The sequence below is a fragment of the Poecilia latipinna genome, unplaced genomic scaffold (genome assembly GCF_001443285.1).
Source record: "Poecilia latipinna isolate Pla-1442-1.1 unplaced genomic scaffold, P_latipinna-1.0 Scaffold108, whole genome shotgun sequence".
Lineage (NCBI taxonomy): Eukaryota > Metazoa > Chordata > Actinopteri > Cyprinodontiformes > Poeciliidae > Poecilia > Poecilia latipinna.
Genome location: NW_015112724.1, coordinates 25022 through 39237, shown reverse-complemented (window position 1 = coordinate 39237; position 14216 = coordinate 25022). Strand labels below are relative to the sequence as shown.

General features: G+C 44.0%; 1 protein-coding gene and 2 long non-coding RNA genes across 3 annotated transcripts in view; 2 read left to right on the top strand and 1 right to left on the bottom strand.

The window, feature by feature from the left end:
• The window catches only part of LOC106944681 (uncharacterized), a 6009-nt gene extending 5249 nt beyond the window's left edge, over positions 1-760 (top strand). Inside the window, exon 3 of the long non-coding RNA XR_001424388.1 lies at positions 749-760. This is a non-coding gene — a long non-coding RNA (uncharacterized LOC106944681). The remainder of the gene's footprint in view (positions 1-748) is intronic.
• Positions 1-6316, bottom strand: part of LOC106944679 (uncharacterized) — a 17520-nt gene extending 11204 nt beyond the window's left edge. The window contains exon 1 of the long non-coding RNA XR_001424386.1: positions 6302-6316. This is a non-coding gene — a long non-coding RNA (uncharacterized LOC106944679). The remainder of the gene's footprint in view (positions 1-6301) is intronic.
• On the top strand, positions 5734-14216 carry pdcd7 (programmed cell death 7). Its single transcript, XM_015027859.1, has 5 exons — positions 5734-8467; positions 8553-8691; positions 11879-12109; positions 12201-12288; positions 12874-14216. The coding sequence occupies exons 1-5, from the start codon at positions 7520-7522 to the stop codon at positions 13010-13012; spliced, it is 1545 nt and encodes a 514-aa protein (XP_014883345.1). The 5' UTR covers positions 5734-7519; the 3' UTR covers positions 13013-14216.

The following is a 14216-nucleotide window of genomic DNA, read 5'->3' as shown; positions in this document are numbered from 1 at the left end:
AATGTTTTACGACCTCTGTTGTTTTTTTCTGGCTGTTCTGCTTGACAATAAAACAGGGGCTCACGCGAAAGCAGACCAGAATTCTCTGTGAACGGCCTGGAGAGGCGGTGGCGGAGAGTTCTCCTTTTGCAAAAGCTTGTCTATAAAATTCATATACGTTGTCTGTGGTCTTTTTATATAGGTTCGAGAAAAAGTACCTATCAGTTACATTCGTAACTTTCGTTCTATTTCATCCCTACTGACCGCCAGTCAGTAGGGATGAAAGCACTGAATGACCAATACCAGCGATGTCACAAGGAATCCTGAGCACAAACCTCACTAAGGAGGCCCAGAGGACCCTTGTAAAAGAACCTGGTCTAGAGGATGAGAGGAGGCCACATTCACATCGTATAATCTAGTGAATGTGCTCAGAGAAGCCCATGATGCAGCAGCACATAGCTTCCAGTGGAACTCCTCTCAAGGTTGCCCAGGAAGTGGACACTCCTGGGAGAGTGTGCCTTCACGCTGACTGTCCTGCAGTGTAGGTGTGACAGATGACGTCCACAATAGGAGAGACGCTGTTTGGACAGAGGACAACCTAATCTAGGGCCCCTATAACACAAGAACAGTTGGTCTGAGCATCTTATAGCAGCAGTGGCTGCAATATATGCCGCCAGTGGCCTCACTGAGCACAGCAATTCAGATCTATCACCAGCTTACCCTGACGTAGGCTGAAAACGCACCAATCCCAATGGTTGGTTACAAGGAGAATGGGAAAACACTTTAGGGACAAATGCTGGGTTTGGCCACAATGTATCACCATAACCATCTGAGCTCCATCTGAGACATGATGGGCTGATAGAAGGCATGTAGCTTTCTTAGCTGAGACGATAGCCAAGAAAAGGCAGTCTTGCACGACAACCACTTGAGGTCCACCTAAACCAAAGGCTCAAATGGAGGGTGCCATAAAGCACTGAGGAGCAAGGACGGGTCCCAAACACATGCTCGCGGAACCATTGGCAGGTGCAGTCTACGAACACCACACAAAACAAAGAAAAACCAGATTATGGGTCCTCACTGTACAGCCATCAAGGTCAGCATGACTAGATGATATAGCCACTACATATATCTTAAGTGTCGAAGGAGAGCGGCCCTTATCAAGAAGATACCGAAAAGACTCCAAAATAGTGTGTACCACACTGGCGACTGGATCATCAATACGGGCAGAACACCAAAGGGAAAACAGACGCCATCTGTTTCCATATTGTTGACGAGTTGAGGTGCCTGACGGGACCTGAATACCCAGTCAGCTGCTACTCAAGCCTCCCAGTGGCCACACCCACAGCCGGAGGCGTTGAGGATGAGGATGCCATATCCAACCCCCCAACTGAGACAGTAAATTCCTCTTGGTCGGAAGACACAATGGGACCCCGTGACCCAGATTCCACAGAAGTAGGAAGCATGGCCGTGCCAGCCAATCCTTTGGCTCTCCTTGAGGACTCTCCGAAGAGTTGGCCAAATCAGGGAAAGGGGTGGAAAGGCATATAGAGGACCCTGGGCCAAGGATGGGCCAAGGCGTCCTGGACCAGTGCACCTGCAGCCCCTGTAAGGGAAAACCATAGAGGACAAAGGTTGACTCCTCTGTGGCAAACAGGTCGACCTCTGCCTGATCAAAAAGGTCTCAGATCAGGCGGACTATGTCGCTGTGGAGGGACCACTCTCCCGGAGCTGCAAAGGATGCAGTGACAGCAGACCAAGTGTACAACACGAGTAACTATGTTAGTTTGCTCAGTAGCTGCAGGAAGGCAATGCAAGGAAGCTGCCCTTCCAGCCTGAATCGACTCAGCTGGAGAATGTCATCCACCTGCTGGGCAAATGGGTTGGCTGTCATGGAGCGAGAATCCAGGAGCAACCCAAGAAAAGTGGTTGTCTGTGATGGAATCAGACAGCTCGTCAAGTTCATCTTGAGGCCCCACCGGGGCACATAAACGAGCAGGCGACTTGTATCGCGAGATTCATATTCTCGAGATGGGGCGCAGAGAAGCCAATCGTCGAGGTATGGCAGAACCTACATGCCATGGCCCTGCAGAAGAGAGAGGGCTGCCTTCACGCACTGAGTGAACACCCTCAGGGAAAGGGAGAGGCCAAACGGGAGCGCACGGGAGTGTGCCGGTTGGTTGGCGGACCGGCTCACAAAAGTCCCTGCTGGGTCTCTGCTGTACATCACGAGGGTAAGACCCACCAGGCCGAGCAGAACCCCAAGGCGGCAGCTGAATGCTAGGGCCAGCTGATGGGCGCCTCCGATTATGAGAAGGAGGGGACCTACCCCTGCTGAGGCCTGATAGCTGTAGTCTAGTCTGCCGCAGAGAAAGGGCAACCATGAGGTGCGGCAAGGAATTGCCAAGGCGGCCGGCATGTGTTCCGGCATTACGAGTTACAGAGGAAGCCATCTGTCATATGACATTGAGCCCGCAGGCACCGAACATCACGCAGGGCTTCATCCGGAGACACAATGAGCGAGGCAATAGCAGGTTCGACCGCAGGCATGTGATCCTGTCTTGACCGGCTCCTGCCTAGCCGCCAACACCTGACCATCGGTGGAGAGATGTGAAAAGGCTCTAGGGTCCCACCGACAAGCATGCAACTCCCTGAGATACTCCCCTGATGGAGGGAGAAAAGGGAGTAGGGGCTCGTCCGTGCCTGAAAAAGGCACTGCAAGGAGCATACTCCATCACTTGCGGGACATCCAGCTGTGGCTGTCTCAAGGCCATAAGCAAGATGTCTTGCATTGAACTGTCACCAGCCACTAGCCGCACTCCGAGACGAAGAGCGCGTTCCAGTCTCTGACGTGCGAGACGACTGTACCTCCTCCTCCTCATTACCAGAATAAGGGTCGAAAAAATAAAACTGGGAGAGGGGGCGAAAACGCTGCCATCACCAATTAGAGCAGCAAGCGGAAGTCAGGTGAGCCCAACACAAAACTATGATCACAAGATCGGCTGAAATTGGGAGAGGGGGCGAGACGCAACCATCACCAATTACAGAAAAAAAACAACAAAAAAAAGAAGCGGACCAACACAGGCAGATGCGGTCAGCGACATCCAGCATATGATGCAAAACAAATCAAGATTGGGAGAGAGGGCGGAGAACGCTACCGTCATCAATCACAGCAGCAAACGAAGAGTCAGTGGAGCTCAACACAAAGCTACAATCTGCTGAAATTGGGAGAGGGGGCGAGACGCTACCGTCACCAATTACAGAAAATCCAGCGGACCAAGGACAGGCAGAGAGGTCAGCTACGTCCAGCATATGATGAAAAACAGATCAAGATCAGGAGAGGGGGCGTTAACGCTGTCGCCACCAATTTAAACAAACGGAGGGGCAACACATAGCCCAACCCAAAACAGGAGGATTGCTAAAATTGGGAGAGGGGGCGGAGAACACCGCCGTCACCAATTAAAGCAGCAAACAGAGAGTCAGTTGAGCTCAACACAAAGCTACAATCTGCTGAAATTGGGAGAGGGTGCGAGACGCTACCGTCACCAATTACAGAAAATCCAGCGGACCAAGGGCAGGCAGAGTGGTCAGCTACAGTACCTTAAACGAAGATCCGTCGCAGCCCTCGGAGGGCGTTACACCGCAACTCCGGCCAACAGGCAGTCGGGCGTCCAACGACAGCGAAAAGATCCAGAAATCCAAAAGGCCTACGCCATACAAAGCGAACCGCGCGCGAGAAGAAATGAGGAACAGAGCGTCGGATGATGTCATGCTATATAGCCTCTGATTGATCATCCGATAGGTCACAGGTGTGACTCTGTTGATATTATTGCTCGAACGGCGCATGCGCGAAGGGAACAGTCAGTGCTTTCAGCACCGCCCTCTGGCGGTCAGTAGGGATGAAATAGAACTCCCGTTTGCTGCGCATCTCTGCGAAGTGCTGCAGATTACCTCATCATGCAGGGCCGGTCAAAGGCTGCATGAGGCCTTGAGCAGAATTTGATTTAGGGGCCCCTTTTGTTGCTAAAAATACCAGCAGCTCTAACAGCTTCTGTGTTAGATTTAGTGAAATATGGGAGAAGGGAGTAGTTTAATTGGCCAGCCTAAAAAGCAATAAGTTATAGCAATTTACTAATTTGTATTTGTAAATTCAAAGATTAAACTCACAGCATCAGATTGTTGGTATGGTAACAAAACAATCTAACTATGAATATTGTTCTTTGAAGTTTTACAAAGTAAACTTGCCAGCTCCTTAAAATCTTGTATTTAAATGTTAAACAATTTAAAAACATTTAATTTATGTATTCCTAAACAATTGAATAAAATTTAACAGCATAGATAATCTCAATAAAAAAGTGTTACATTTATGTAACTGTGGTCTGTTTTAAAACATTAGCGTTTATGGGGCCCTTGAGGGCCTGATGGAGCCGCTGACTTAATTTGGATAAAACAGAAGTGCAAATTTATTGTTTTTAGACTAGTTGTGGGCTTAAATAGCATTTCACTGGAAATCTTTTCATATAATTACACAGTAATACTTTCACATTTCCTGTCAACTTAACATCTCTTAATACAAAAACACGGTGGACTGCCGGTGGACTGCCAGTGGACCGCCTCGACGCCCCCACCACTGGGCTTAGCACTTTTTCTGGGGGAAACCTTGTATTAGAAGCTATAAACAGACCAAGCGGTCTTTACAATGTCCCCCGCCCCATGCAGGGAGCTGTGGCTGAGCTGGTGAGATGCAAAACCAGACTGACTTCAGCAGCAGCTGCAGTCAGTATGGAACTACATAATTTTTGTCCCTTCTTTCTCTTGAACTTCCTGGCTGACAGTTTGCCTACATAGCATCATAACAACAGCAGAAAATACAAGTTAATCAATGTGACGTCCAGCTTCCTAAAGGGCAGTATTATGTATTTTCCAGGCCTTAGTGTCATTTTATAGCACAATCAAATAACTATGTTACCATCAGTTGTTATAAAAATGCTGCATATAATACATGACTTAAAAGAAATTTGACTTTGTAATTGAAATTGGGTCTCTGTTTTTTTTAAGAAGCCATTCCATCTTCAGCACGTCATCACAACAATGTTCCTCCATTGTACAATTATTCTTAGAAGCATTGGACTCAGAAGTAGTTGATTTGATGAGCTCACAAGATTTGCAGTTCCACCAGGTGTTTGCTAATTGCTGCTTCCACTTGTCTGGAGGAGCAGGGGGAGGAAAGGCTCTGCTGGAGATTACAGCTTCAAGGAGGAGCCTTGTGGAAATAGGCGGGGCTTTGTAAGAGGAAGAGTTTAGGCACCCCTGAATGGTTGCCACGGGAGATAAAAGGATTTTCCAAGCATACATGAAAGAATCAAAGCAACACTCTAGGTATGTTTATGATGAGGGAGTATTATAATATGATGTGAAACTAGATTTTACATAACACTTCCATTTTAATATTCAAATGAAGACATTTCCAAATGTTTTAATCAAATCATGGCAAGCCTCTTGTTTAAGCAACTTCCACGTACACTGACATATAGCAGCCTATTGCAACCTTACATATGAAAATATACTGATCAATTATACCTAGAGCTCTGAAATACGCATTTAGCCTGGGAGCGTAAGGCGCGCTGAAGTGTATGGGAAAACATAATCGGCACCCTCCAGACGGGGTTTTGGCGCCCCCTCTGGTGCTGCGCCCCTATGCGTTGCATGCGCTGCATACCCACTTTTTGCGCCACTGCCTGGTAGGATCAGCATGATCAATATCATAATCGCAAAGGACGGCTTGGGTGCAATATATGGTACGCCTCAACATCTCATGTTCAAAGCATTAAAACTCTGTTAATAGTTCATCAGACTGACGCAGAAGATCCGTTTTCCCAATACTTTCCTTTGGGATTAATAAAACATTTCTGAATCAAATTTAGCCATTAAAAAGGCCTTTCAGTCCCCGTTGTCTTCGTTTTTCTCCCTGATATCACTCTTGCTAATGAAGATCCTAAAGCTCCAAGAGAGCAGTGAGGACCGTGATATGATGGAGAGAAGTATAGAGTTGTGTGTTCAATGTGGTTAACTGATAGTATTTCCTGTTATAGTAACACACAGGCATCAGCCCACCAACCCTTCTTCAGTAACTACCATCCACGCCATTAGGAGGGCCAGTCTGGACCGAACCTGGCACCACACTGTCAGTAAGGACGGCTGGGATCTCCATTGACTGGATCCGATCATAAATCTGGAAATTCTGGAGCTCCAGTCAACATTTCTTATCTGACGGTAGTACCTTATTAACAGGCACATGGGCACATCCAGTTATGCTTCATAATACAAAAAACATGAGTGTTTAATCAACCTTCCAATGCTGTCTCCGGATAACTTGATGGATCTAAACACCAGTGGGTGTACTTACTCTCTTCAGGGGTACTGTGCTTCTGAACCAGTTGTAGTCAGGAGACACTTTGATCTCCTCCATCTGAGCTGTCACATGCAGGCGGGACTGAATCAGCTCGGAAAGGGCTCCCTCTCCTCCGAACAGCCAGCGAACAAAACCCGCTACTAGCTGCTAACGCTGCTCACAAATTCAAAGGGGTCGAGTCGCCACTTCACGCCACTGCTGCCGTCCTGCTGCGGGTGGCGGTGAGTCACGGTGCCCGAGAGTGTTCATCCATGTCACGGTTGCATGTTTTTTGTATCTTCAGGCTGGTCTTATGGTCTTATGACTCTTTTTTACCTACTTCCGCAAAGCGTCTACCGCGACTCACGCAAAAAGGTGCGTTTAGATACGACCGGAAGTCGGAAAACATAGTTTTTTTTGGCTGCATCAACCAACCACGGAATATTATCTTCCTTGTTTTGCTATTTAAAATCAAAAGATTTTCGGCTGTGTTGCAGTTCTATTAAACGATTACAACTGCCCACACGTATTGCAATATTTTAGAACTAACAGAACCATTACATTTACATTTATATTTCGTCTCTAGCTTTTTTTTTTTTTTTTTTTTTTACATAAAATGTCCAAACCGGGAGCAATCCTGTTATGTTTGAAATTCACTTCAAGTATGTGGCATTAATTTATAACTGGCGCTACCTGAAGAAACTGGAAGACATATAAGTCCACATATTTACGAAAACCACTTTTCACATTTTTTTTTATTTTAAACGCTCAGATATTCTGATGTTACTGAATGCAACAAACTTTTCTAGTATTTGCATGTGGCCATCTTTGAAAGCCATCAGAAATCTAACTACGTCTGTTAAACAAAAATGAACAGTACTTCAAACCATAGACATAATAAAAGTTATTATGGCTATGCTTCAAACTTCATTTTGCCTTTTTTGTGTTAGTTTGACAGGGCTGATGTTATACCGCCCTCTATTGCTCTGGAGCGCTTCACTGTCCAACAAAAAAGGATTTTGGAATATGTTCTGCTACACTGCAGTCCAGACGGTGGCAGTAAATGCACCAAAAGCTAGTTTGTCTGCCGCCAATCGGCAACAGAAGAAGCGGATAATCATGGCTGTATGAAGGTAGTAATGGTCAGTCAGCATGGATGGTTCATATCAGCGCGGACAGGCAGATGCTCCCCATCTTCATCATGTCTTCGAAGGAGGGATACAACAGCCCGCCTCCGAGCAGCCGAACCACACCGCTCCACCATGGATTCCTCCTACGGCTAACTTCCCCGCACCTCCTTCTGGGGGAGCAGGTTTCGGTACATCTCAGTGTCCCCTTCCTTATGGATTCGACCCATCTGTCCCTCCGCCTAATTTTGTCTGTCCTCCTCCGGGACACTTCCCGGGAATGGCGCCTCCCGCCCCTGGAAACACGCTCCGTAGCCCTGCAGTCCCTACGTTTCAGGCTGCGTCCCAGCAGCTCGGCGCCGCTCCTTTCCGGGCAGACTGCGGACTCAGGCAGCGGGAGGACTATCGCGATGGAGGCCTCCCCTACCGGGGCTCATCGGGCCCCCCACAGCCTCATCCTCTGCAGCGGGAAAGCAGCTGGGAAACTGCAGCACACCCAGAGGATGAGGAGGAGCTGCAGAGGTGGCAGGACCGCCAGTGGTTAACCCGGTTCCTCCAGAGCCGAGGTGGACCTCCCGACAACCCGCAGGAGCAGCGGTCAGACCTCGGCTCTGTCCCCGTCTTCAAAGAGGCTCTCTACGGCGCAGCTCGGCTGCTCTCCCGGCTGAAGGAGCTCTGTCTCTCTCTCCAGCACAATCTTCACTCAGACAGCGACTGGTCTGAGTCCTATCAGATGGCTTTGCACATAAAGAGAGAAGTTCAGGCCAAAGTTCAGAAACTCACTGACTCCCAGAATTTAGATCTACTTAAAGTTAAAGTGGCCCGCATAGCGGAGAGGAGGGCCCGGGGCCTGAGGGCCAAGAAGGACCGGCAGGTGGAGCAGGTGCTGGCAGAAGAACTCAGCACTGAGAAAGAGGCCTCCATAGACAAATGGAGGATGAGACAGATACAAAAAGTAGAAGAAAAGAAGAAGGTAATACTTTATGTAGAGAAGGATGAAGATGTTTATGTAGAGAAGGATGAATATGAGGGTTTTTCTGAATGCCTTTGGTTCTCAGGAGCAGGAGCTGAAGCTGTCTGCAGACGCTGTCCTGTGTGAGGTGAGGAGGAAGCAGGCAGATGTGAAGAGGATGCAGGACATAATGAGATCTCTGGAGAAGCTGCGCCAGCTCAGGAAGGAGGCAGCGTCCAGGAAAGGTCTGGTTAATGCTGTTCTGCTGTTTATTTAGGACAGAAGTTTAAGCCATTTTTCTCAGAAATAATTCAGTTGTTGAACCGTTAAAATGTGATGGAAACTCACTAGTATTAAGTCAACTAGCAGATGACGGAGCCAGTTTTTAAGAGACGGCACAAATCTGAGATCTGCAGAGGGACAATCCTTCACCATCATTCCCCAGACTCTCTTTTCATGTCCCAGTTAGAAAAGAAGTGAAGTATCAGGAATTATTCATATGAAAGACAAGAGAAACATCCAAAATGGATAAAAGTGAAGTTGTTCTCAACATTCTGCTCCAAATTTATCTAAATTTTTAATGGTTTTACTCCCTAAAATAGAACTTTTGTCTCAGCTTACTTACCCAGATTAGTCCTCATATTTATCTGATCAAATGATCAAAAAAAAAATAAGTCAGGTCAGCTGTCATTTTATTTGGAAACTAGATGCCATTAGGTGGAGTGATGTAATTAAATCTGTAGAGGTTTAAATCTGATTGGTTCTGATCCAATTGGTTCCATCAAACTCAGATGGTTGTAAAAATGTACAAAAGTCTGCTTTCATTTTCCATGTCAGATCTTTAAAGATATTGTTGAATATATATGTGATAAAACTCTGACTTTCATGAACAGGTTCTGTAATATTGGAAATTTTGTTTTAGGTTTTTGCACCGTTAAACTACAGTGAGACTGTTTTAGGCAAAATAATGCAGAACTAAGCAAATTTACATGAAAATGTTCAAGTTCACACAACCATATTTATGGCTCTATATTTATGGTTGTAAAGATAGAAGCATAAATAACATTTAGACATTTTATCAGCAAAACAAAAGTTGATTTGGGCGTTACCGTAGTTACTCTCCTGCAAAATGATCTCCATTTTAAAACCATCCATAAACTTTAACATAATATCACTTCTTGTCATAAAAGTTTTTTGGAAGCATTTTCAAAGCTGGATCTTAAATAAGAATCTTTACTTCTTCCACTTTAAACTTTTGATCTAGTAGAAGTTGGTCTTGTAGCAGGGACCAAGAATCAAACTGCAATAATAAATTAATATTCTAACTACATTTTTATGTTGTTTTATAATGCACCCCCAGTTCCAACAGTTCTTTTTTTTAAATTGATATTATTGTATTTAAAACTTCTCAGACTCATGGCCTGTTTTTGAGAAATATGGCTGAAAATAACATGCCCAAAATGAATTGAATGTATCTCAAGAACTACAGAGTTTATTTTAATTGTTTTGGTATCAAAACAAAGGCAAGACCCTAGTGAATATGTTACAGCTCTAAAAAGCACCCTGTCTGTTACTGAGGAAAGTAAATTAATATGATACACAGCAGAAATTAAGAAAAAAAATCTATTTCCGCCTAAAAAAACAGTTCAATATATTAAGATTCCTTTCAAAGCAATGCAGATGAAATCCAAAACATATAGTAAACAACAGTACACAGTCTGACCTTTTATTGTGCCAAGTTTCATGAAAAAAAAAGTTAATCATATGAGTTTTAGAGAGGTACTACTTGATAAAAATCTAGGTGGACCTTCCAAATTAGCCATTTTGGCACAATTTGTGCCATTTGAACTTTCTCAGGTTTTTTTTTTCCTGTAGGTTCTGTTTCAATCAATTATTCTTATCATATAATAAATGATTATTTATCATAGATAAGTAATTACATCTAATAATTGTTTTTGGAGGTTCCTTTTAAAAATCCACATTGCATTCATTCATAAAAAGAGAAAAAAATAGACAAATTGTAATAATCTGAAAATGGAACAGATTAACTCACAATAACATTTCAAATAGAATTATATAACAATGAAAATGCAAATAGCAATGAAAACTAATTTGTCAAAATGATATAATCACAAGAGAAAACGAATATATCTCACAATTACATTACAATAACAATGCGCTCTGCGTGTAAAATTTTTCACTTCCGCATTCAGAAATTTAAATTATGCGGGGCAGTTTCTCGGGAACCCATTGGCCAATTTTGATGATTGACATGTCTTTCGAACCGTCACAGCCAATAGAATCCGAGGGCGTTGACATTAATACGGAACCTAAAGCCATTCACCAATTCCAGCGAGGAAAACGCATGTGACGTACATTGACGGAGTTCGCCTCTAGATTTTGTATATGGTAGCTAGGAGACGGAAGAGGCTCTGGGCGGAGCCGAAAACAATGTGAGACGGACGCAGGGAAAATGGATTATCGGACCAAGTGGAAATATTTACTCTAATAAGGATTATGACCACGAAACAGCAAAGGTAGGACTGAATTTATGCTTTTCGCTTCGTGAAATGAGCTATTTCTTTTTTTCTTCTGTAGCTGCTGGTTCAGTGAGTTTTGCACGTAGCGTGGTGTCTCTGGTATTGTTGGAAACAGCAGAGCTTCGGCTTTACTCTGATAGTTTGTGAGCGTTGGGCCTCGTTGCTCTTTCATTGTTGCGTTTTTGTTTTTTTTTTACCGGATATGCCTCGTTAGCCTCGTTAGCATCTAATTGCTTTTCTTTTTATCAAGCTGCTTAGTGTTGTAGTGGGTGTTGTTGAGGTAGAAAATATTGTTTCTATCATTTAGAAGAGCTTTTTCCCGATACGTGGATATGCAATATGCCTATATTGATAAATGTATAGCATGTGTTTTCAACTGATCTTGTTTGGGTCCTCGGCAAGGGCCGAGGACCCAAATTTGGGTCCTCTAGCGAAGGAGGTTTAAGGAAGCACTAAATTGTTGCAACAACACAAAATCTCACTCATTAATATCATATACCATTAATTCACTTTAACAACTGAAAGTTGGTGTGATGATTTTTACTCTTTATACTAAGTTGCTTGTTTTATATTTGAATCATCCTTTATTTACTTTTCTGTTCAGTTATATTAAATTTCCCTTTTATGCTATGAAGTATGCCATATTATATTGTTCAGAATTTTAAAAAAGTAAAAATAAATAAATAAAAGCAGAGATGGTTTGTTCCTCCAGATCAGCAGACTCTTTTAGGCTCTGAAGCAAAAAATCAAAACATTTCCAAAAATCTTCTTTGATGATGACATTCTGGATCAAGTGGCTTAAAGGCTAACTCAGCATAACTGCTGCGGTTCTAATGAGCTGACTATAGAGCTGTAAGCACAGCCATAACTCTGTAAGCCGTGTTGTTTAAAGGGATCGGCACAGAGCTGCAGTGTGACGAGGCGTTCAGTGGTCAGCTGGAGCAGCTGAGGGGTGTGATGAAGAGGAGGACGGAGCTGTACTCGGCCGAGGAGAAGGCTCTGATGGTGATGCTGGAAGGAGAGCAGCAGGAGGAGCGGAGGAGGGAGCAGGAGAGGCGAATCAGGAAGGAGAGGGAGCGGCAGCTGGAGAGGAAGCGTAGGGTGGACTCCATGTTGTTTGGAGGTAGCAGCTTTTCCAGCCAGGCTGTTAGATTCCTCCAGGTTGGCTCTGGATCTTCATCCTCCTCCTCCTGATGGCTGTGTTTGTGTTGCAGATGAGCCTCCAGCTGATAGCATCCTGCAGCCCTTCACTGACTACTACAGCCAGGCAGAGCACTCCCTGCAGGCGCTCATACACATCAGGTTGGTCTGCACCAGCATCAACACCACATTGATGCTTTATCAATGTGGTGTTGACCAGATGATAAAGCATCTGATCAACACCAGCTGCTTTATCATTCCTAAAGCCATTCTGTATGTCCAGTGTTATTATGGCTATTGGTTTTAACCTTACAAGAGTAGCAAACTGAAGAAAGAAAAAAAGAGGATTTTGAAATGCGAAGTTATTTAACCGTAATACTATTTATTTAAAAGTAACATCAACTGATAAACACTACAGTAAACAAGTTAACAAGTTTTATATTTCACCAATTGTGGCAGCAGACTATAAAGTATAGCAACTATACAGATAATACAGAAAAGGTTTTCTTGGTGCGTGGTGTGTGGGCCCCAAGCAGAGTCTTGATGAGCCTTGCCTTGGGCCTGGTCTGGTCTTCAGCCTCTAACTTTAGATGTGGAACAAATTAACTGGTTGGTTTGAGTTTTTTGCTACCACGGTGACTGAACACCATGCAGTCTTAGCGAAGCTGTTTTTTTTTGTTTTCCATCAGCAGAAATTGTGAGCTCTGTGTTGACAGAAGGTCCTGATAAGGTGTGCTGTTGTTTCAGGACAGACTGGGACGTGTTCCTGGTGGCAGCAGATCATCCTGATGGATCTGGGGTTCCTCAGGGCTGGGTACTGCCTGACTCTCCGTCTGACCAGAACTGGGCCTCGGCCCTGCAGGCTGCTGATCCTGACGGCCTCTGACTCACATCCAGTCAGCTGGATCAGACAATGAACTCACTTTATAGCGAACCCGTCTTCTTTAAAGATGGTATTTTCATTATGTGGATTCTAATTTAATGTTACAGTCATCCTTGAGATGGGTTTGGCTTTTTTATACACCAAAATGTGTATTTTGGACATGTAGTTTGATGTTTATGTGGAGGGGGGACATCCAGCGTAAAATGTCTGCCAATTCCATCTTCACTCAGCTGTGGAGTGGGACAGGCTGGTGACTTTGGAGCGATATTTCAAAACAACAATGTTCATTTTCCTTTTTGCCAGCCTATGCATTTGAAAATATAGCAAAATGAAAACAATGTATTTGTCAGTTTGAGTCATGGCTAAGTGGAAGTAAACTCCAAATTTTAAGTTTTTGCAAATTAAAAATAAAAAAAATTGAACCCTGGTGCTCAAAGTGGCTGGATTAGAAAGAGAGATGAACGGTGTCTGGTTTTGCTGGTTTTGAACCTGGCCTGCAGACCTGACTGGGAACAAGCCATTCTCCTCAGAGGTTTACATGTCCTGTTGTTTACCTTTAATTAGGTTTCAGAAATTAATGTCTTTTTCTGGTAGAGGTAACATATGATTATGTAAAAGTTTTAGTTTTTAATAATTTCAGAATTATGGCTTAAATCTTTTAATATGGTTCTGAAGGTTATAGGATCTCATTGATGGCAGTTATTATAGAGTGTAGCTAGTTTGTCACTATCCAAAACTTCCTCAGCGTCATCTTGAATCAACTTAGCGGTTTATATTTGGACACAGTTGGGTGTTTCAATAGGATAATAACCACCCAGACAGGTTTTGGATGGATTAAACTGCATAATATCAGGTGAATGAAAGGGCCAAGATCTCAACCCTTGTTAAAATTTGTGACTTAATAGATTCATCAGTGCCAAGAAACCTACAAACCCACCAATTCAGTAATTCACATAAGAGAAAAATGGAACAGCAAAGCATAAAGTTACCATGAAGACCAACATCCTCTTCTGTGCACGTCGTTGGACTAAAGCAGGTACCACTTTCTGCCAGAAGGGGGCATTTTATTATAAAAGTGTATTGGAACTCGGTACGTTCTACTGCCTGGCAGTGATACACTTCTGCCAGGCAATAGATGAGTTTCATCTATTTGAAGTGACTGTTAACAACAAAAATGTAAACTTGCAAGGAAATAAATGTGGTGCTC

Excerpts from the sequence above, each read along its gene's own strand:
- pdcd7 (XM_015027859.1), top strand. The coding sequence starts at position 7,520 with ATGGATGGTTCATATCAGCGCGGACAGGCAGATGCTCCCCATCTTCAT. Across the intron at positions 12,110-12,200 it reads GGACTCCATGTTGTTTGGAG|ATGAGCCTCCAGCTGATAGC; the intron begins GTAGCAGCTTTT and ends TTTGTGTTGCAG. Across the intron at positions 12,289-12,873 it reads CAGGCGCTCATACACATCAG|GACAGACTGGGACGTGTTCC; the intron begins GTTGGTCTGCAC and ends CTGTTGTTTCAG.